At 42.5% G+C, this 23,790-nt stretch overlaps 1 protein-coding gene across 3 annotated transcripts in view; it reads right to left on the minus strand.

Moving 5' to 3' along the window:
- CMYA5 (cardiomyopathy associated 5) overlaps positions 1-23,790 on the minus strand; it is a 146,644-nt gene that overhangs the window by 21,128 nt on the left and 101,726 nt on the right. For 2 of the 3 annotated variants that reach the window (XM_030193228.1, XM_030193227.1), the window contains 4 exons: positions 17,020-17,169; positions 13,117-13,263; positions 6,712-6,859; positions 544-677 (listed from right to left, as the gene is read on the minus strand). In XM_030193228.1, the coding sequence (XP_030049088.1) occupies positions 544-677; positions 6,712-6,859; positions 13,117-13,263; positions 17,020-17,169 (579 nt within the window). Of the gene's footprint in view, positions 1-543; positions 678-6,711; positions 6,860-13,116; positions 13,264-17,019; positions 17,170-23,790 lie in introns of those variants that run through there. The other variant, XR_003940984.1, reaches the window with a different exon arrangement.

The following is a 23,790-nucleotide window of genomic DNA, read 5'->3' on the forward strand; positions in this document are numbered from 1 at the left end:
TTTTGACACTCGGTAATTGCTGTTGGAGATCCAGATTTTGGGTTCTTCCTAGTCCCGTCCAAAATATACCCACAACACTCCCCCTTGCTATTTGGGCATATGGCAGTGTCGGATATCCATATCCTGCCTTTGCAAAATCAGAATTTGGACATTTCAAGCACTTGGACATCCATTTTGGCATTCTGGGACATCCATATGCTTTGAAAATAATAGTGTTCTAGAACAGACTGCCCAAACAAGTTTCTTATGCTTAGACTACAATATTAAATACCAAAATCTGGTGAAGGCTGAACATTGTTGTAACAGAGATCTAATACTCCTCTTCCCATACAAGAAAATTTAATTTTGCTAGCATCACATAAATCAGGAAGGGATAATTACTGTAATATTCCCAAGACCTGCAATCTATAAACATTTGTTAGTCTTATAAAAACATGACCCTCTACCCAACTACTTTTTTATTTTCTTTTTCTAATGTTATTCTCAGTAGGTTAATACTCCTTTTATGTTCTGAGATCCAGATCCTGACAAAATATTTTCTACCTTTTGTTGAGATGAGGGCAGCTTCACTCTGTTCACTAGATCCAAATGCATTAACAGCTCTCACATAGAAGAAATAATTCTCATTTGGCTGCACCTTGACCTTTAGCTCTTGGCCTTTTATTCCAGCGATCGACCTGGACATTCAAAAATAAAGTGCTACAATTAGTACATATAAGCTAGACTACATGCATGAAAGGCACATTTTTTAAAGAGACAAAATTGAATATTTATTAATTTCATTTCTACACACTTGATAGAACCGCTAGAGCTTACACACAGTGTTCCCTTTAAGGTGAACACATGAGCGATCGCTCATACAAATCAGGAGCGTTGCTCACTTAAAATCAATGATCGCTCACTTCGGAGGGATGTGGAAACAAAACTTTTTACCGCCCTGCGGGAACGGTAAAATGTTTTGTTCCCACAGTAAAAAAAAAAAAAAACCCTTTCCTCTCTTCCCATCTTCCTCCCTGCAGGTCTCACTTACAGGATCCTGCAGCTGGCAACGATACACAGTAAGAGACTGTCTCCGTGGCCTTCCTCCTACCGCATCCAGCCTTCTACTGCAACTTCCTGTTTAGTGTCAAACACGAAGTTGCAGTAGAGAGGGTGGGAAGTGGCAGTAGGAAAGCCATGGAAATGGCCTCTGACTATGAATCGATGCCGGCTGCAGAAACACAAAGAGGTTGGATAAAAACAGGAGACAGGCTGCTGCATCTATGTTGTCATCCTTTATTGCTGGTAGCATTTTTATTTAATCTCACTTATATTTTTAAACATGCCAGCTTGTACAGCATACAGATGTAAACAGAGGAAGTATAATAACGGAATAACCTTTTCAAAGGTAGAGTAGTAATTTGTTATAAATCGTAATCAGTGTGTTACTTGGAGGGGCTGGTTATAGGGACATGAATTAGGTTGAAACCTGGGATCATTTAACATATTTTTCCCCATGCCTAGATCAAAATAGAAAGATAGAACTTGCTCCTTTTGTTTTGTGGAATGCAGTAGTATATTATAAAAATGTACTTAATATTGTTTATTACTACTGTTTACTACTGGTTGATATACAGCAGAAGTTAACCAAGTCGACTTCATGCTTTCTAATATAATTTGTTAACAGCATTTTCTCATTTATTGCCCAAATATGAACACAATTATAATGTTAAGGCACCCCAGCCATTCAGGTTTTCAGGATACCCACAATGAATATTCATGAGAAAGATTTGCACGCACTGCCTTCACTGCATGCAAATCTATTTCAAGAATATTCGTTGGGGATATATTGAAAACCTGACTGGCTGGGGTGCCTCCAGGACCAGGTTTGGGAACCACTTGGACTAATCCATTTGTACAAAAAAGATAAGGTGAAGATGTGATTCCATGTGCCCCAATTAAAGGAGAATTTAATTTTACTTCCAATCTTTATAACACCAGGTTTCCCAAGGCAGATTACAACAACAGTTAAGATGAACCCATCAGTAAACAGGATATCCTCTCTGAAATTTGGCCATGTATTACTGTATTGTATAGAATAGTGTTGAAAAATGAACATAAAATACAGCCTTTATTAGTGCTTTCCTTCATTTTCGCTTAACTCTTCTGCCAGGGTTTCCTGGCCATTTGTCATTTTTCTCTCCTTTTTCTTTGCTTTCTTCAATATTTTTCTGCCTCTCTCTCTCTCTCTCTGTCCAGATTTAATTCATTCTTACTATCCATTCTTTAATTTCCTTCATCTACTTATGGCTTTTCATCTTTTTCTCACCCTTGTTCTCCCCATGTCCCTTCCTCTTATTCTCCAGTCTTTCACTACTCTCCTTTTCCATCCAGCAGCTCTCTTCTTTCTCTCCCCATCCTTCCAGTGTCTCTCTCCCCATCCTTCCAGTAGTCTCCCCTCTTTATTTCTGCATCCTTCCATCCAGTGTCACCTCTTTCTCCCTACCCCTCCATCCAGCGTCTTCCCTCTTTCTCTCCCCATCCTTCCACCCATCTACCCTCTCTCCTGATCCTTCCATCTAATGTCTCTCTCTCCCTCCTTCTAACCAATGTCTATCTCTCTACCCTTTTCTGTTCAGTGTCCCTTCTCTCTCCACATCCTTCCAGTCTCTCCCCTTTCTCTTTGCATCCTTTCATCCATCTCCCCTCTTTCTCTCCCCATCCTTCCATCCAGTGTCTCTCTCCCTATCCATCCATTTCCCTCTTTCTCTGCCATCCTTCCGTCTGTTTTCCCTCTTTCTCTCCCCATCCTTCCGTCTGCTTTCCCTCTTTCTCTCCCCATCCTTCCGTTTTCCCTCTTTCTCTGCCATCTTTCCGTCTGTTTTCCCTCTTTCTCTAACATCCTTCTGTCTGTTTTCCCTCTTTCTCTGCCATCCTTCCATCTGTATTCCCTCTTTCTCTCCCCATCCTTCCGTTTTCCCTCTTTCTCTGCCATCCTTCCGTCTGTTTTCCCTCTCTCTCTCCCCATCCTTCCGTTTTCCCTCTTTCTCTGCCATCCTCCTATCTGTTTTCCCTCTTTCTCTCCCCATCCTTCCGTTTTCCCTCTTTCTCTGCCATCCTTCCGTCTGTTTTCCCTCTTTCTCTCCCCATCCTTCTGTTTTCCCTCTTTCTCCCCAGTCCCCATCCTGCCATCCGTTTTCCCTCTTTCTCTCCCGATCCTTCTGTTTTCCCTCTTTCTCTCCAGTCCCCACCCTGTCATCCGTTTTCCCTCTTTCATAGTAACATAGTAACACAGTAGATGACGGCAGAAAAAGACCTGCACGGTCCATCCAGTCTGCCCAACAAGACAAACATATGTGTAAACCTTACCTTGATTTGTATCTGCCTTATTCAGGGCACAGACCGTACAAGTCTGCGCAGCAGTACTTCCCACCTCCCAACCACCAGTCCGATCACCGGCTTTGGCACAGACCGTATAAGTCTACCCTCCACTATCCTCGCCTCCCAACCACCAACCCCTCTTCCCACCACCTGCTCCGCCACCCAATTTCGGCTAAGCTTCTGAGGATCCATTCCTTCTGCACAGGATTCCTTTATGCATATCCCACGCATGTTTGAATTACGTTACCGTTTTCATCTCCACCACCTCCCGCGGGAGGGCATTCCAAGCATCCACCACCCTCTCCGTGAAAAAATACTTCCTGACATCTTTCCTGAGGCTGCCCCCCTTCAACCTCATTTCATGTCCTCTCGTTCTACTGCCTTCCCATCTCCGGAAAAGATTTGTTTGCGGATTAATACCTTTCAAATATTTGAACGTCTGTATCATATCACCCCTGTTCCTCCTTTCCTCCAGGGTATACATGTTCAGGTCAGCAAGTCTCTCCTCATATGTCTTGGAACGCAAATCCCGTACCATTCTCGTAGCTTTTCTTTGCACCGCTTCCATTTTTTTAACATCCTTCGCAAGGTACGGCCTCCAAAACTGAACACAATACTCCAGGTGGGGCCTGACCAACGACTTGTACAGGGGCATCAACACTTCCTTTCTTCTGCTGATCACACCTCACTCTATACAGCCTAGCAACCTTCTCGCTACAGCCACCGACTTGTCACACTGTTTTGTCGCCTTCAGATCCTTGGATACTATCACCCCAAGATCCCTCTCCCCCTCAGTATCTATCAGACTCTCACCGCCTAACGCATAAGTCTCTCTTGGGTTTCTACTCCCTAAGTGCATCACTTTGCAGTTCTTCCTCCCCATCCTTCCGTTTTCCATTCTTTCTCTCCCCATCCTTCCGTTTTCCTTCTTTCTCCCCAGTCCCCATCCTACCATCCGTTTTCCCTCTTTCTCTCCCCATCCTTCCGTTTTCCCTCTTTCTCCCCAGTCCCCATCCTGCCATCCGTTTTCCCTCTTTCTCTCCCCATCCTTCCGTTTTCCCTCTTTCTCCCCAGTCCCCATCCTACCATCCATTTTCCCTCTCCCGATTCAGGCCCACACGATTCAGACCCGCCAGCCCCTGCTACAAAAAGAAGAAGCGCTCAGCTGATTGAGCTGAGCGCTGCCACCAACGCTAAAGATGAGAAAAAATGTTTTAACAAAAAAGCGCGGCACCGCAGGCAGCCTCGAAGCATTGGCTGCTGGCTCTGCAGGCTCCTCCCATCTCTTACGTCACTGCCCCTGCTTCGCTCCAGGGGCAGTGACATAAGAGATGGGAGGAGCCTGCAGAGCCAGCAGCCAATGCTTCGAGGCTGCCTGCGGTGCCGCGCTTTTTTTTTTAAACATTTTTTCTCGTTGTTAACGTTGGCGGCGGCGCTCAGCTCAGTCAGCTGAGCGCTTCTTCTTTTTGTAGCGCTGGCCCTGCTGCTCAACAGGAAAAGCAGCAGTGGCCGGCAATGGGAGCAATGGGAGTGGGCGGGCTAGAGCTGAAATTGGGTGGGCCTGGGCCCACCCAGGCCCACCCGTAGCTACGCCCCTGGTTTAGGTAGAAGAAGACAGAGTGGAGAACAGTGTTCATCTGTGGTTTGAAGGTAAGAAAGGAATAAAAAATGACACCGGGTATCTTAACAGAGTCACAAAAAGGGAGAGGATAACTGTCCAGCAGAGGAGGGGGAAGAGAGACATGCTACGAGGATGGGAAGAGGACAGCTTCATACTTGGAGGTGTTCAAGAAAAGGAAGTTTGACTTCAACCAAAGAAAGACCTAGGAAAGACAAGCATTAAGACGGGCAAGAGCAGAAGTATTAGGAACCTTACAGAAAATTGGAGTATCAACCGTAGAACAGGATGAATGCATGGTCTTGTATAACCGTGAGAAGATGTCACGGTGGTGCCCAGGTTCCTTGCTCTCAGTCACCTCGCCCCCTGGTGGTTAGACCTGGCGGCTGCTGTGAACTGTTGGCTTGCCGTTTCCCATGTTCCAGAAGATATGCGGGTCCGGTCCAGATCTTCCAGCCTTCCAGATTGTTTTGGGAGTTTTTTGGAACTAAGCAGTACCCATACCTGGCGAACTCCCTTGTATGCTGCCTTTATTAACCACCTGGGAAGGTTTCTAGTTTGCCTTGCAACAGAGGTCCTCAGAGGAGTTTCCTTTGGTGAGAGTTGTTGCAGTGCTGCTGTGCTATTTCCTGATTGTGGCTTTGACCCTGCTTGACATTTGGTTTATTCTTCTCCCTGCTGCTTGCCCAGACCCGGCTTGTTTTCTGGTTTGTTCTGTTACTTGCTGCCTGCCTGGAACCCCGGTGTGTTTTCTGGACGTGTCCTGCTGTCCGCCGGCCGGCTGCTGTTCCTGCAGTTCTGCCTTCTTGTCCTGTCCGGTAAGTCCTGTCGGCCGCCTGCACCCAGGGGCTCAACTCCTGAGGAACAGCAGTTAAGTGCAGGTGAAGTTTGGGCTGAATTCCTGTCCTGCTTGCTCCAGTTTGCGTTGCCTCGGCTGCAGTCCTCGCCTGGTAGTTCCAGTCCTGAATTTGCTGGTACGTCTGTTCTGCCTTGTCTGTGTTTGGGTGATTTCTCCTGCCGCCCCTCGGCAGTGGCCCAAGGGCTCACTAACCCCGAGGTTCCACAAGAAGCATGACAGAAGAGGGGCTAAGAAGATGTTGAAAAGAGCCTGAGAGAGGATAGAACCCTGAGGTACACCAGAGAGAAGAAGGAGGGATGGAGTGGAGAAACAGTGGAAAGAAAACTGATAGGTGCAGTTGTCAAGTTAGCTAGCAAACCAGGAGAAAATGATGTCGGCAATATCAATGGAATGAAGATGGCGAAGAAGAAGCGAGTGATCAACCAGATCAAAAGCAGAGGAACGGTTGAGAGAAACCAGGATCATGGAGCAGTGCTGGTACAGGGAAGGTGGAATGGGACAGGGAATGGGACTTGATATATTGTACAACCCCTTGAGTAAATTCCTTCAAAAAGATGGTAAATAAATCCTAATAAATAAATAAGAGGAACCCGAATTATAGCTACGTCATGCAAGGTTCCACGTTAGGAGTTACAGACCAAGAAAGGGATCTAGGTGTCGTCGTTGATGATACGTTGAAATCTTCTGCTCAGTGTGCTGCTGCAGCTAAGAAAGCAAACAGAATGTTAGGTATTATTAGGAAAGGAATGGAAAACAAAAAGGAGGACGTTATAATGCCCTTGTATTGCTCCAGCTAGTTGCTCTAACCATTAGACTAATCTTCCACCCCATTTCAATAGATCATGTCCCAGAAATTTCTCCTTAGTTGACTGACCTGAGTCCTTCTCCTTCAGGTGAATACTGTCTGCAATACTCAAGTGTAAACGATTCCAGTGCCTCATGGTTTCCTGTGCTCCATCGAATGATGGCAGTGTCCCAACACACAGTGCAGTCTTCTGCCTTAATTAGGGGCATGGACGGAGCTGCAGGTATAGAATCATATTAAGTCTGTGCTCAGAAATATCAAGTCTGGTAAATTATGTAGACAGATAACTGGATTAAAATGCAAATAAACAAGTCTCATAGTAATAATAAATTGTGTTATTTAGTACAGCAAGAACATTTTTCTCGTAAAGAGCTAAACTTAAGCCTAGAGAAAAATTATGTAGCGCTTTTCTGCAAGATTTAGCTTAAATACTTTTAGTGCTAATGTTTCTTTCTGTGGAAAATACAAACTTTGGACTAAAGGCACACAGTTTCAAATTTGTGCAAGCAAAATGACTTGAAGATATCTTTGTGGGGTTTTTTTTTTTAATTTCCTAAAGCATATTCATTTTAAGGAGGATATATACTGGGCTGGTCTGATGGCCCAGTAATAGTGCTGCACATTGGCATGTGGGAGACTTGAGCTCAATTTCTAACTTCTCAAGCCAGCCAAGACTGCAACTGCTGTGGTGATATTACTATTGGGGTCGATATAATCAACCAGCAGCACTCAGCACGGAAATTCAATGCCAGATCATGTCTGGGGTTCACCATTGAATTTCCAGGTTTCTGGTGCCAGCTACATCATAGCAAGTTAAGTGCAATATTCAGCACAACCAGCTATGGGGCACCACATAAAGATAGGACTGACTTTTATGTAGTCCTGTTTATGCAGTGACGTTGGCCGATTAAGTGCTGAATAATGGCATTTAACCAGCCAAGTGCCAACACCACCCCTAGAATGCCCCAAAATAGACGGTTTTGCTTTAAGCTTTAACCGGTCTTTTTCAGCGGCACTAACCGATTAAGTGCCATTGAAAATGACCGGTTAGCCCTGAACAGGCGATTTAACCGGCCAGTAACCATTTCTGGACAGTTAAATAAATTTGAATCTCGATCCCATTGTGTTAATTAAAGTAAAGTTCCAGAATTGTTTCAACAGCCCTACCTATCAGCCAAATTCACATACAAGACATAGAAGGAAAATTTTTGGAGGTATGTTCTATCCTTTCAGGTCCTCAAATATCTTTCAGCTTTACCTTCCTTTTTTTTTTTGTCATTATCACAAACCCCAACCAAAATTTCTATCTTTCACGTATTCCTTTTTTCCCCTCAGTTACCTATTCATTCCTTCTTCCTTTCTCTCTCTCTTTTCTCTATCTGCTCATTTACATTTCTCTCTCTTCCCATCACTCCCTTTATCTTCCTCATATACCTCTCCCCTATTTCTCCCTTTCTAGATTCCTCGTATACTGTCTCCAGCAACTCTTTTCCAAATTATTTCCTGAATTTCTTCGCAGCCACTTGTCTCTTCTTTACTAGTTTCCTCATACATTTTCCAATTTGCTTTCCCTTTTCAAATTTATCTCTTGCCTTCCTTTTTCTTGGTTCTTCACTTCCCCCTACTTCCCAAACATTTGGTTCCTTTCCCCCATCTTATTATATCTGGGAATAGAAAATAGAAAATGTTCTTATTTATGACAGGGTACAAATAGGGGAAGCATGGTCTGGATATTCTGGAGTGATCTAAGAGACACTGTGTCTCTCTCTTGCCCCAAGAATGTTGTTTGAGCATAAATATTCTTCACCTGGCTGCCTGTAGTTCCTTATTTGTCACATTCTAATTAATAAGACAGCACTCAGTCAACCAGAAGGCTCCATTTCTCTGCACACGTAAAACTTATATGCACAGGAGTAAATCTCACTGGCTAGATCACTTGATCAGCGAGATACTGATCATTCATGTGGATTCCTCATTATGTCACTGCTTCCACTCAATCTCAAAGCCCAGAAGACAGACAATGGAATGTTAGCCCACCAAAAACAAAACTTATTAAAGGAAAAGCAACATTTTCGGTGGATAGAGCTGAAAAATCAAAATTGTCCACCTGAAGGATGCAGCACTGTTGGGAGGCAGGTAGAGAAAAGGCCCTGTGAAGCTCCACTGCGTTGCCTCAGGCACACATGACCCAGTGGAGCTTCATGGGGCCTTTTCTCTACCTGCCTCCTGACGGTGCTGCATGCTTCAGGTGAGAAAATTCAATTTTTCATTAACATTTATGGGGCAGCAAAAATTGACTGCTGGGGCCGTATGCGGCCCGCGGCCTGCATGTTGGAGACCACTGCCTTAAGGCCTTATTTTTGAGGAATGGGGTCTCCTTCCTAGAACAAAACGAAAGTTGAAGCAGTAGTTACTGACTCGGAAAAGGGAAGTTCCTTCTTCCAGCAATGCATGCTTACATGAATTAATGCTGGTATATTCAAACTGTATTCACATTCCTCTGATCAACTAAGTGGGTCTGGTAGGTCAACAGTAGTTACGCAGGTCAGCCAGATACTACATGAGGAATTAAGAGCAAAGCTAACATATGCGTCCTAGCAGAGAAACATAGGTGCCACTGTAACTGTCTTGGTCTAAAAGGATATGCCTTTCTCGTGTTGACTGGGTTGACCTGGGAAGACAACAGCAAGCCAGTGAAAAGCAATAAATTAGGATAATACTGACTAAATAATTATTTAAAATTTTGGAAGTTCTGTGCTAAACATCCCTAATCCAAATAAGAAATGTAACCATTTTCAAAAAAGCAAAATGTTTATCTTTTTAATTTTTTTTTCAAAAATACTGTTTGTAACAAGGTTTTGTGCTCTGTGCATTTATCTTTCAGGCCATTTTAGAAAAAACAAACAAACAAACAAACAAACAAGTGAAAACCAGAGAAAATCAAGCCATTGGGATGTAGGAGGGGCCAGTATTTTTAGCAGACCGGTCCCCCAGATATCCCAAGAGACAAATGGGTCACCCTAGGGGGCACTGCTGTGGACTTCATATAAATGCTCCCAGATACACATCTCACTGTTGCTCCCTTACCTTGTCTGCTAAGTTCTCCAAAACCCACCTAACACCTACTGCCCCCAACTGTACACCACTACAATAGCCCTTATGGGTGAAGCGGACATCTATACATGGGTACAGTGGGTTTCTGGTGAGTTTTGGAGGGCTCACAGTTTCCACCACAAGTGTAACAGGTAGAGAGAGGTATAGGCCTGGATCCACCTGTCTACAGTGCACTGCAACCACCACTACACTACTCCAGGGACCTGCATGCTGCTCTAATGAACCTGGCTATAACATCTGAGGCTGTCACAGAGGCTGATGAGTACCATTTTTATTCACATTTTAAGGGGGTGAGAGGGGGGGGGGGTCAGTGACCACTGGGGGAGTAAGGGGATCATCCCTGAATCCCTGCAGTGGTCATCTGGTCATTTAGGGCACCTTTTTGTGCCTCAGCTCTTCCCCTCTCTGACCATCATCTGATAACTTTCACACTTAAACACCCTCCTCCCCAGTCCCGTCCAATCTCAACCAATACATTTAGAAATCTTCAGGCTATTTACCCTTCTACTCTGTCCTCCAGTGTTTCAGATCTCTTCTCTACCACTATGTTATCCAAGTCTGTCAATGAGGCTGTCTCTTCCTATAATACTATTCTCTCCTCTGCTCTGGATACTCTTGCTCCTCCCCTACACATCTTCTTTCCTCAAAACTAACTACCTGTTCCTCCGATCCTATTCCCACCCATCTACTTAATACTATCTCTCCTACTGTCATCCCTTTTATCTGTCATATCCTCAATCTTTCACTTTCCACTGCGACTGTTCCTGATGCCTTCAAACACGCCGTAGTCACACCTTAAAAAACCTTCATTGGACCCTACTGGTCCTTCCAACTATTGCCCCATCTCCCTCCTCCCTTTCCTATCCAAGATACTTGAACGTGCTGTTCACCACCATTGCCTTGACTTTCTTTCATCTCAAGCTATTCTTGATCCATTTCAATCTGGCTTTGGCCCCCTTCATTCCACTGAAACAGCACTTGCTAAAGTGTCCAATGACCTGTTCCTGGCCAGATCCAAAGGCCTCTATTCTATCCTCATCCTTCTCGATCTATTTCCTGCTTTTGACACTGTTGATCACAGCCCACTCCTTGATACGCTGTCCTCACTTGGATTTCAGGGCTCTGTTCTTTCCTGGTTTTCTTATTATCTTTCCCATCGTATTTTTAGTGTATACTCTGGTGGATCCTCCTCCACTTCTATCCCACTGTCAGTTGGTGTACCTCAGGGATCTGTCCTTGGACCTCGTCTATTCTCCATCTATACTTCTTCCCTTGGTACTCTGATCTCATCCCATGGTTTTCAGTACTATCTTTACGCTGATAACTCCCAGATCTACCTCTCCACACCAGAAATCTCAGCAGGAATCCAGGCCAAAGTATCAGCCTGCCTGTCTCACATTGTCGCCTGGATGTCTCACCGCAATCTGAAACTAAACATGACCAAGACTGAGCTTCTTATCTTTCCCCCTAAACCAACCTCTCTTCTTCCCCCATTCTCTATTTCTGTGGTTAACACTCTCATCCTCCCTGTCTCATCAGCTTGTAACCTTGGGGTCATCTTCTACTCCTCTCTCTCCCTCTCTGAACATATTCAGCAGACTGCTAAAACCTGTCGTTTCTTTCTGTACAACATCGGCAAAATTCGCCTTTGCCTTTCTGAGCACACTACCAGAACCCTTAGCCACACTCTTATCACCTCTCGCTTAGACTATTGCAACTTGCTTCTCATAGGTCTCCCACTTAGCCATCTCTCTCCTCTTCAATCTGTTCAAAATTCTGCCACACGACTTATATTCTGCCATTGTCGCTATGCTCATATTAGCCCTCTCCTCAAGTCACTTCACTGGCTCCCTATCCATTTCCACATACAATTCAAACTCCTCTTACTGACTTATAAGTGCATTCACTCTGCAGCTCCTCAGTACCTCTTCACTCTCATCTCTCCCTAAACTCCTCCCCGGGAACTCCATTTACTGGGTAAATCTCTCTTATCGGCACCCTTCTCCTCTATCGCTAACTCCAGACTCCGTTCCTTTTATCTTGCTGCACCATATGCCTGGAATAAACTTCCTGAGCCAGTCCGTCAAGCTCCATCTCTGGCCGTCTTCAAATCTAGGCTAAAAGCCCACCTTTTTGATGTTGCTTTTAACTCTGAACCCTTACTCACTTGTTCAGTACCTTTATTTTATCATCACTACCTTAGTAATTCCCTTATCTCTTATTTGTCCTGTTTGTCTGTCCAGTTAGATTGTAAGCTCTGTCGAGCAGGGACTGTCTCTTCATGTTCAAGTGTATAGCGCTGCGTATATCTAGCAGCGCTATAGAAATGATAAGTAGTAATAGCAGTAGAAAAACAGGTCTAGACCAAAATGTTGAAGTTTTCACCCTAGACATTTTGGTTCTGTTCCATTATGGCCATACAATGTCCAAATGTTACATATGCCCTTATCCCACTTTCAAAACGCCCACGACATGCTCTCCTTGTGATTTGGACACACTGCAGATGAAATGCATAGATAGACATCTGAAAAACAGGTTTTGAAAATACTGATTTAGACGTTTTGAGAAGAAATCCATCCAAATGGAGCTTTATGTCACTTTTTAGACATTTTTCTCTTTCGAAAATGAGCCCCATAATATCTTAGATAGATATGTCAGACTGGTTTGTATTTTCTGCTAGAGCAAATTGAGAGTAAGTTGCTCTCTCTTTAATAAAGAAGCCTAAATAAGCATACTTCACAATTATTTTATGTAACAAACCTTCAGGAGCAGGTCTAGAGGTGGCAACCCACCATATCAGGCCTAAATTATGAGACAGCATCTGCTGAAGTCTACTTAACAACTGCTACTTGATGCCCCTAATTTACCTTCATTTACCAAACTGAAGAAATATAATTTACAAAACCATCTACATGGTTGGATTTAGTTATCTGGGCTCCAAATGGTGGAACTCAATACCCAAGGCCACAAGAAGCATTGCTAATTATCTGGAGGAGTGGCCTAGTGGTTAGGGTGGTGGACTTTGGTCCTGAGGAACTGAGTTCAATTCCCGGCACAGGTAGCTTCTTGTGACTCTGGGCAAGTCACTTAACCCTCCATTGCCCGCCGCATTGAGCCTGCCATGAGTGGGAAAGCGCGGGGTACAAATTTAACAAAAAAAAAAAGAACTGAAGACATAACTTCGCAAGAAATTCTATAGGTAACTTCACACAGCAATGATGTTCACACCATTTTGTAACTGTAATAAACTGCTGTAACTTCGCATAACTGTAAATTGTAAGCCACATTTAAACCAAACTTGTTTTTGGATAATAGTGGGATACAAGAATGAATAAATAAATAATGCGACACAGCACTCACCGGTTCTGAAAATAGACTTGTCACTGGGTAAACTGCATCCGGTGTTGTTCACAGCCATAACCCAAACATTATAGCATTTGTCAGGCTCCAGGTCCTCTAAAATACAATAGCTTTCCTTCACTGTAACTCTGTACTCTTCCACTAATCCTAGTGTAGGTAAACAGAGGAATAATGTTATACTTGAAACATGACCACCTATTTGCATAGAGTTCTAATTATCCATGAACTTTACAACTTTCTAAATAAGATTTCATTAGCAGTGTTCTATTCATTTGGCAAAACACTAATGCAGAACAGCAGGAGGGCTGTAATGCAGGTATCACATGAGGGGCCCAAATTGCCATCGCACAGCAGGAAGAAAAGAAGTTTTCAGCTAATGCCTATGAAGAACATTTCAGAGAAAGAGAAATTTACCTATAATGGTAACCTAATCTCCCAATTCTTGTCATAAGCAAACCTCAGTAGTTTTTAAGAAGGTACAATGGCAAAAACCACTAGTTTTTAACTTGTTCACTCTACTCCATATTTGTTTTCTTTTTTTTTTTTAAGGGTTTTATTTACCAAGTGGAATTGATTCATTTGGGAAATGAAGGCTTTACAAATGTCTTAAGTGCCTTTCTTTAAAGGTGCAGGTGGTTGGATGGTGACCAAATATATCTATTACTAACTGCAAGCACAGAGGAACTTTCTCTGATTGCTGCAAGCTTTCATTTTGATTTTAATAACTTTTATTATTCACAAATGTCCATGCACAGACTACATGAAAATAAAAGTTAACAAGCAAAAAAACAAACAAACCCTGAGATACCTTGCTATGTGCCTTACGTAACACATTTCTTGAGTAGCTTTCAGGAACTGACACTCTTCCTCAAGTCACAATAGAATGAGAAGGAGGGAATGAATAGCAACTAAAATGGATGGTGGTTTTCATAATACAGCCAAAAAACAGCGGATAGTCAACATAAATTATAAGATCGTAAATCAATAATGGAAAAGGGAGAGGACCTCAGACTGGTGATATCTTTAATCAATAAGACTGCATAGATCTAGTCACCTTAGTATAATCACTGGTCCTCTACCAACCTCCTCCCTGGGTGTTCACTCATACACTTTTAGTGCATATACAATACATGAAGCAGCCATAGTACAAAACATTTTAACAAAACCCAGCTACTTAGCTTGTTGCGGCTTAAAACAAGGGCCTCCCCAACGGTCCCGTTTCGCCAACTGGGGCTTCGTCAGGGGAAGGACGCCCCGCAACACCAAGCTATGGCAAAATCCCAGCTAGCCGTCAATACAGCAAGACGTATAATACACCATATGGAGACAGACATAAAAATCTCAAGCTGTGTACTTCGGAAGAAAGGCAAGATAGAAGAGATATGATAGAGTCATTTAAATACCTCCACATATAAATGCACAGAAGGTGGGCCTTGTTCAGTTTAAAGAAGCAGTTCTCAACCCAGTCCTCAGGACACATCTAGCCAGTCTGGTTTTCAGGATAACCCTGATGAATATGTATGAACTAGATTGCATGCACTGCCTTCATTATATGCAAGTCTATCTCATGCATATTCATTTTGGGTATCTTGAAAACATGACTAGCTGGGTGTGTCCCAAGGACTGGATTGAGGAAGGGAATAGACTCAGGAGTAATCTAAGGAAATATTTTTCATGGAAAGGGTGCTGGATTTGTGGAACAACCGCCAAGCAAAGGTAGTGGAGACAAGGGCTGTATTTTAACTCAAGAAAGCGTGGGGCAAGTATCTCCAAGGGAGAGGAAAGGATTGCCCTACTTAGTAGTAGGTATGGATACATAGATTGGATAAGCCGTGCTGTCATTTTCAATGCCTCTGTATTTATTTCTCTCTGCCTTTTGAAGCAGCTGGTCTTCTTCAGTTAATGAAATCACCAACTCATCAAGGGGGACATCATTTAGACCTAATTTTTGGATCTGGAAACTTGATTAATGTTGGGGTCCTTGGTCAGTTCAGCCATTGTTTCCCTTTAGTTTTAAAGTCCCAGAGAGGGAAGAAAGTGTTAGAGGTCATTGCAAAGTTTTGATGGAAGATTATGATCAACAAGCCCACATTAGGGCATATTAACATTGTTGTAGTGAGAGTGGAAAATGGTGAATTGATTCACTGAAGGATGAAAAACAAAAAAATTACTGTATTTAAAGAGAGTTTGGTCTTAATCTTGCTTAGAGAGAGTCAAAAATGGAAAAGGCGGGAAAAAAGGCTGGAAATTTATTCCTGGCCTTCCATCATGTAGTTGTCCTGTCCCTTAGGAAGGCACACAGAAAGCATGACAGAAAACATTATTAAAAGACAGATTGTTGACAGTACAAAGGCAAGTTACATAATAATGAACTCTTTTACATGCATGTGCATGCAATGCATCTCATTACTGTGGAACCCGCAGTACCTCATATTAATGTGCACTGCATTAACATAACATATGTTAACGAGTGTAACACACCTTGATATCTATCCTCCTTAATATTTCTACTACTACTACTACTACTATTTAGCATTTCTATAGCGCTACAAGGCATACGCAGCGCTGTACAAACATAGAAGAAAGACAGTCCCTGCTCAAAGAGCTTACAATCTAATATTTCTCAGCCTAAATACCTTTTTAAGAATGTTTTTATTTGGCCTGAATAGTTCCAAAATGAGGTATTCAAAGAGGGGCATAATCGAATGGGGCACCCAAGTTTTCCTGAGGACGTCCTCGCAGGACGTCCCGGCGAAGGGGCGGGGAACCCCGTATTATCGAAACAAGATGGGCATCCATCTTTCGTTTCGATAATACGGTCGGGGATGCCCAAATCTCCACATTTAGGTCGACCATAGAGATGGTTGTCCCCGGTTTTCGGCAATAATGGAAACCGAGGACGCCCATCTCAGAAGCGACCAAATCCAAGCCCTTTGATCATGGGAGGAGCCAGCATTCGTAGTGCACTGGTCCCCGTAACATGCCAGGACACCAACCGGGCACCCTAGGGGGCACTGCAGTGGACTTCAGAAATTGCTCCCAGGTGCATAGCTCCCTTGCCTTGGGTGCTGAGCCCCCCAACCCCCCCCCCCCAAAAAAAAAAAACCCACTACCCACAACTGTACAACATTACCATAGCTCTAAGGGGTGAAGGGGGGCACCTACATGTGGATACAGTGAGTTTCGGGTGGGTTTTGAAGGGCTCACATTTACCACCACAAGTGTAATAGGTGGGGGGGATGGGCCTGGGTCCGCCTGCCTGAAGTGCACTGCAGTACCCACTAAAACTGCTCCAGGGACCTGCATACTGCTGTCAAGGAGCTGGGTATGACATTTGAGACTGGCATAGAGGTTGGCAAAAAATATTTAAAAAGGTTTTTTTTAGGGTGGGAGGGGGTTGGTGACCACTGGGGGAGTAAGGGGAGGTCATCCCCGATTTCCTCCGGTGGTCATCTGGTCAGTTCAGGCACCTTTTTGAGGCTTGGTCGCAAGAAAAAATGGACCAAGTAAAGTCCGCCAAGTACTCATCAGGGACGCCCTTCTTTTTTCCATTATCGGCTGAGGACGCCCATGTGTTAAGCATGCCCCAGTCCCGCCTTTGTTATGCTTCCGACACGTCCCCGGGAACTTTGGTCGTCCCCATGATGGAAAGCAGTTGAGGGCGCCCAAAATCGTTTTTTCATTATGTTGATTCGGGCGGCCCTGGGAGAAGGACGCCCATCTCCCGATTTGTGTCGAAAGATGGGCGTCCTTCTCTTTCGAAAATGAGCCCAATAGTCTCCTTAGGACACTTTTCTCTTGTTAAATATAAAGGTTTGTTTTTTCCTAGAAAAAAGTACCAACTGACATATCAAAAGACTCTTGGCGTCTAAGCTTTATGCTTCATGCAGATATGCAACATACCATTTTGCTCTCTGTTTCCCTGAGGTTCCTCCATGCAGTACACCTGGAAACAGTCAATGACATCTGCTTCACTCACAGTCCAGTAGACTGCCACCGATGTGCTGGTGGCAGAATTAGATTCCTGGGCTTGTAACTTTGGGGTGGAAGGAACTGTGAAAAAAAATAATCATCAACTATTATCCAACATTTAAGTTTTTCATGATACAATAAAATGGCTTATTTCTCCACTGATTTGTGAATATGAAGCAAACACGCTCAGTGATAAAGGATAATGTTATTTCAGCTGGCTTATGCTAAGTTTAGATGTTTCTCAACAACAACTGAAATAATAAACAAAGTGGTTTCTCAGTTCAGCTGGAGTTCATCAAAAGTTATAGTGAAAATTGAGTTTTAATAGGTTATGTTTTCACAGCACACATTCATTATAACTTGAATGAAATACCAGTTTCTTTATAGATGAAAAGACATGATTCATACAAAACTTTAATATAGCTTCAATGTTCAATACATCAGCTAGAAACCAAATTTCCAGAATTTATCATCACATAGTGGAAAATAAATTGTTTGCTGTCCAGCCACTGGATAACATCTAAATTCAGCAATACCCAATTGTTCTTTTCTATACCCCCTAGCAAAACTGCTTTCCAGTGTCTAAATTTGTGCATATTTCACTGAATTCTGTTAGCATGTTACATCAGGGAATATACTGAGACTCCCATTATGTAGCAATTCCAACAGGTGGAGGTGAATTGATTTTTCACTTATTCAACAAGTATAAAGACCAGGGGACACTCAATGAAATTGCATGGAAATACTTTTAAAACAAATAGGAGGAAATGTTTTTTCACTGAACAGTTAAGCTCTGGAACTCATTGCCAGAGGATGTTGTTACAGCGGTTAGCGTATCTGGCTTTAAAAAGGGTTTGGACAAGTTCCTGGAAGAAAAGTCCATAATTGACTAATGTTTGGAGATCAACTTCCTTTCTCATGTCAGACCAGAATACCATGAGAGAAGAAATCCGTCCAAAGACGGAGAACTCAAAACGCCCCACGGTAAAAACAACAGTACAACAAAAAAAGTGGGAGGGTGACCAAGGATGCCAAAGACTGGAAGATGTATGTTGATAAAAGGAGTTTATTGAAGTACAAAGACTTGACACAACGTTGTGTTTTGGCCATTAGGCCTGCATCAGGAGTCTATAAAATGTGTATGTACAATAAGAGTTAAAAACAAATCAAATACAAAAATAATTAAAAACATAATTTAAAAAATACATATAGAATATGCATATATGTACACAAATGTAAAGATATATGCAAGAGTAAAACATAATATTTTCTTGTGATGAATACAATAAAAATGACAAATAAATATTATGTTATGACTCAGAATGTGTGTTAAATCAAAATATATTAAATCAAAAGACTAAGCAAATGATAAATGTTAAAGATACATCAGCTATAAAATGATATATGGATGAATTACACAAATATCTCTAAAGGTAAAAGAATATATATGAATAAAATGTGTGTAAATATGTATATTGATGAGGCATGAAATATATTTAATATAATAAAAATAACACATAATTAATAAAAAATGAGATAAAATTTGACTCAAAATACATATAAAGTCTAATACATTTGCAGATTACAAAATGTGCGCATACTTGCTCAAATGAAAGTCTATGTTCAAACCATGATTTAAAACAGCCATAAAAACATAAAAAGATGTGATCAGAATATGGGTGCATATACAAAATGTATAAACACGTGGGTGAATTGCTAAGATATTGAGACAGGTCGATAAATGGCAAATTTAATGTTTGAGGCATTGTGCTGAGGAAAACCAGACATAAGGAATAAACTAATGATGAAATCTGAAAAATGGCAGGTGTTGAAATAATGACACTGACCTTTTACTCTAAATGCAAAGTAAGATTATATCCTACTAATTTATTTATTGCATTTGTATCCCACATTTCCCCACCTTTTTGCGGGCTCAAAGTGGCTTACAATACATTATGAATGATGGAAATTACATTTTGTTACAATTCGGTTATGGATTACATTGTGAAGAGTTATACAAGACAAATCAAAGTATCGTTAAGGAATATATCAATGGAAAAGAACATTGAAACATTGAAAGGAAAACAACGAGAAACTAGAGGTTCTGAGGACAATATATAGCATATAAAAATGAATAACCTATGGTATACATTTTCTGTGATTAAAGGTATGAGTGTGGTGCGATTTCAGGATTGAGAATTCATAAGTGGATGTGTTGATGTATAACGGAGCAGTGAGTGTGGATTTTATATGTTTTGGTTCTTTCCGTAGATTTTATCAAAAAGATGTGTTTTCAGTAATTTGCGGAAGTTGGTTTGTTCGTAAATGATTTTCAGGTTGCGCGGAAGTGTGTTCCAGTACTGCGTGCTCATGTAGGAAAAGGTTGACGCGTGTAGCGTCTTGTATTTCAGGCCCTTGCAGTTAGGGAAGTGTAGGTTGAGAAAGGTTCGTGATGATCTTTTGGCGTTTCTGGGTGGTAAGTCAATTAACTCAGACATGTAGGCTGGGGCTTCGCCGTGAATAATTTTGTGGACTAATGTGCATACTTTAAAAGTAATGCGTTCCTTAAGTGGGAGCCAGTGTAACTTCTCTCGTAAGGGTTTTGCACTTTCATATTTTGGTTTTCCAAAGATGAGTCTAGCTGCTGTATTCTGGGCTGTCTGAAGTTTCCTCAGAATTTGCTCTTTGCAGCCTGCGTACAGCGAGTTGCAGTAATCCAGATGACTGAGTACGAGGGATTGCACTAGGCTGCGAAAAACGGATCTTGGGAAGAATGATCTTAATCTTTTCAGTTTCCACATGCAGTAGAACATCTTTTTGGTTGTGTTGTTTGCATGGGTTTCGAGCGTTAGGTGGCGATCGATAGTAACTCCAAGGATTTTTAACGTTTCTGAGATTGGGAGGTTTAGTTTTGGTGTATTTATAGCGGCAAATTCCTTCGTGTTGTATTGGGAAGTGAGTATCAGATTCAGGAATTCCCTCAACTGAGTAAAGAAGACATACTTGGATTGCCCATATCTGATCCTACATTTACAGGGGTAAGTTAATACAAAAGTGGCTCCAAGATCTTTCACTTCTTGCCGCATAGCAAGAAAAGCTTTTCTACGCTCCTGCGTTGCTTTTGTCCCATCAGGAAATATCCACAATTTATACCCAAAAAATAAATCTTGAGAATGTTTAAAGTACTGTTTCATAATTAATGTTACATCTGGTTCAGATACCAAGGATAGTAACAAAGTCATTCTCAGAGATATTTTACTAACGATTTCCTCAAAGATAGATGATATTATTCACGTCCAAAGTGTTCAAAAGCTAAATCCTCTCCCATTCCACCTTGGATATTTTTTGAAGAAACTAGCAAGTGGAAAATCTTATTTATAGGAGGTAAAGCATCAGAGGAAAACTTCAGGACATCAGTTAAATATTTCTTAAACAAATCCAAAGGTGTCATGGTCGAAGACTTAGGAAAATTCAGAATTCGTATATTAAGTCTCCTGTTCTGGTTCTCTAACTGCTCCAATCTGCATTGCACATCAGTCTATCCACTACTGCAGCAGCCTTAAATTCCTTAACTTCAGTCTGTATTTCATTAATTTGACCAGATAATTCCAATTTCTCAAAGTTATTATTCATGTTATCAAATTTAGAACCCAGAGATGTTACCTCCAAAACTGCCTTCGACAAGATTACACCAAAATCCTGAATGGATTTCCAAATAAGATCCAAAGAAACTGCTGTGGGAGCCACAAACTCAGGTCTCGTTTGTTTGTTCCTGCGGACAAGTTCCTGGCATTCCATCCTCACAAGATTCTACTAACGCTGATCTTGTGACAAAAGAAACATCTTCTGGAGTCACTAGCCTGAATGAAGGACATGGTGGTATATTTGCAACTGGGGGTGCTCCTCCGCCCTCCTTCAACGCAGAGCCTCCGCTCCCAGTTCAAACCTTAGAGGGTTCAACTGTGAAGCTGTCGAGAGGTCACAGCTTTGACGGATCCCCATCTTTTTTGTATGAGGCATAGTAAAAGGCGGTAAAAAGTCTGAGGAAATCCAAAGAAAAGGCGCCAGCTAGCGATTCTAATGCTCACTGCAGTGAAAGCCTGTCGCCATCTTGGACTCCCCCCCTACCTCAGTTTAATCTTTGTCTACATATTTTTGTTTCTAATTTGTGGTTAGTTATTTTATACTGTGTGAGGGTCTGTCTGTGTTCTGTGTATATGAAACAGACATGGGTTTCCGTTTATCATTAACTGTGCAGGATGGATCTGTACTAATCTGACTTCTTTAGTTTTCCAATAGGGTTTATTGACGTTCTAGTACTTATTGCAGTGTTTAAAGTGCTGTTTTTTCCTAAGTAGATGATTGTTATGTGACTTGTGGAAGTTACACTGCTATTATGGTATGGTAGACTTGCTCTTTAGGTGAGGAGTGGTCTAGTGGTTAGGGTGGTGGACTTTGTTCCTGGGGAACTGAGTTCAATTCCCACTTCAGGCCCACGCAGCTCCTTGTGACTCTGGGCAAGTCACTTAACCCTCCATTGCCACATTGAGCCTGCCATGAGTGGGAAAGTGTGGGGTACAAATGTAACAAAAATAAATCTGTAGTGTTTTTTCTATTACTTCACAATATGCCTGGTACTGGATTTTGGATTTGAATTTAGTTCACAGCTTTCTCAGTAATAGCTCAAGGCAAGTTACATTAAGGTACAGTAGGTATTTTCCTGTCCTTGGAGGGCTTACAATTTAAGTTTTGTACCTGATTCAATGGAGGGTTAAGTGACTTGTCCAAGATTTCAAGGAGCAGCAGTGGCCTCCCGTTTCTCAGCCTGCAGCTCTGTTAGGTACAGCTAATACAGATAGCACATATTATCTATATTAGCTGTACCTAATCTTTGGTAACTCAACCGCTTACTAAAGACTAGCTGAGCTGAAGCCTGGTTGCCATTTGACAACCTTCCAAAAACATCGATAGGTAAATTATTTTATGATTGCCAGAAACCTTGGGATTTCTGTTACAGTGCTGCTGAACATCACTGTTCACATGGCCTAGTGGAAGATGCTGGATTGATGAGCTAGGGCTGACAGAGAGCCAAGTATTAAAGTACCTGTGTATATTTTGAAACTACTGCAAATATGTTTCTGTTTAATATGATGCATTATTTTGATTTTTTGGTATATAATTCCCTGAAGTGTATTACAGTGTGAATAATATCAGTAACAGAGTTTGTGGGAGAGGCAGCTGATAGACAGTGAAGGGGTCCTTCCCTTATTCAAAAATGCCCTACTATCCCCCCCCCCCCTTTTTTTGTTGTTAAAAGTAGTGCTTGTACAGAGGGAGCAGTGTTACTTCCAAGCTGTGCTATATATCTGCTGAGTAAAATTCAGAGTAGCTTTAAACATAGTTAAACTACAGGTGAACAAGGACAGAAGGCGTGCAGATCATGGCTCTTGGAATTCTTTCCAGCCTCCCTACGAGTGTTTACATATGTGTGTGTGTTATCTATAAGAAGTGCTCGCAATATAATTTAAATTTTTGCTCATGTCATCTTCAGTCCTTAGAGGAAACATTGCTCAAACTTCTCCTTCTCTCCACCTTCCCTGTTCCCTGCAACAAGTTTAGTACTTTACCTCCCTCCTCCAGGGCAGCTATTCTCCAACCAATGAAGCACCAAAAGCATTGAGGCTGGCAGGTGCGGGGCCTTGAGCATGAAATAGGAAGTTTGGAGGAGAAGGGAACATGAAGGCCTTGAGCATGCACAGATGCTCATGGCTCTGCGTCTGATGGTCTCTAAGCTTTTGGTGCTGTGCCAGTTGAAGTACTGCCACCCTGGGGAAGGGAGGAAAGGCACTAACCATCTCAGAGAGGCAGGGAGGTGAAGAAAAGTGCTGGAGACCATGGGGGAGGGAAGGAGAGAAATGCTGTGTACCATGGTGGGGGGTTCAAAGGTAGGGAAGGATGCTGGATGCCATGGGAGGGGATGATTATTGGATGGTAGGTAAGGGGAGATACTGTAGCTGGAGGCAGAGTTTGCCCCCCCCCCCCCAAACAAAAAGGCTTTCTGCTGCCCCTGAGTAGAAATACACATCAAAAGACATGACTGCATCATTAAGATGCTGAAAAGAAATCTTCTGAGAGTGGGCCACTGACGCAGCCATGGCTCTAACATTGTGAGCCATGACATGACCCTCAAGAGTCAGCCCAGCCTGGGCATAAGTGAAGGAAATGCAATCTGCTAGCCAATTGGAGATGGTGCGTTTCCCGACAGCGACCCCCTTCCTGTTGGGATCGAAAGAAACAAACAATTGGGTGGACTGTCTGTGGGGCTGTGTCCGCTCCAGGTAGAAGGCCAATGCTCTTTTGCAGTTCAATGTGTGCAACTGACGTTCAGCAGGGCGGGTATGCGGCCTGGGAAAGAATGTTGGCAAGACGATTGACTGGTTAAGATGGAACTCCGACACCACCTTTGGCAGGAACTTAGGGTGAGTGCGAAGGACTACTCTGTTATGATGGAATTTTGTATAAGGAGCATGAGCTACCAGGGCTTGCAGCTCACTGACCCTACGAGCTGAAGTGACTGCCACCAAGAAAATGACCTTCCAGGTCAAGTACTTCAGACGGCAGGAGTTCAAATGCTCAAAAGGAGGTTTCATCAGCTGGGTGAGGACAACGTTGAGATCCCATGACACTGCAGGAGGCTTGACA

Source organism: Microcaecilia unicolor, chromosome 2, assembly GCF_901765095.1.
Source record: "Microcaecilia unicolor chromosome 2, aMicUni1.1, whole genome shotgun sequence".
NCBI lineage: Eukaryota > Metazoa > Chordata > Amphibia > Gymnophiona > Siphonopidae > Microcaecilia > Microcaecilia unicolor.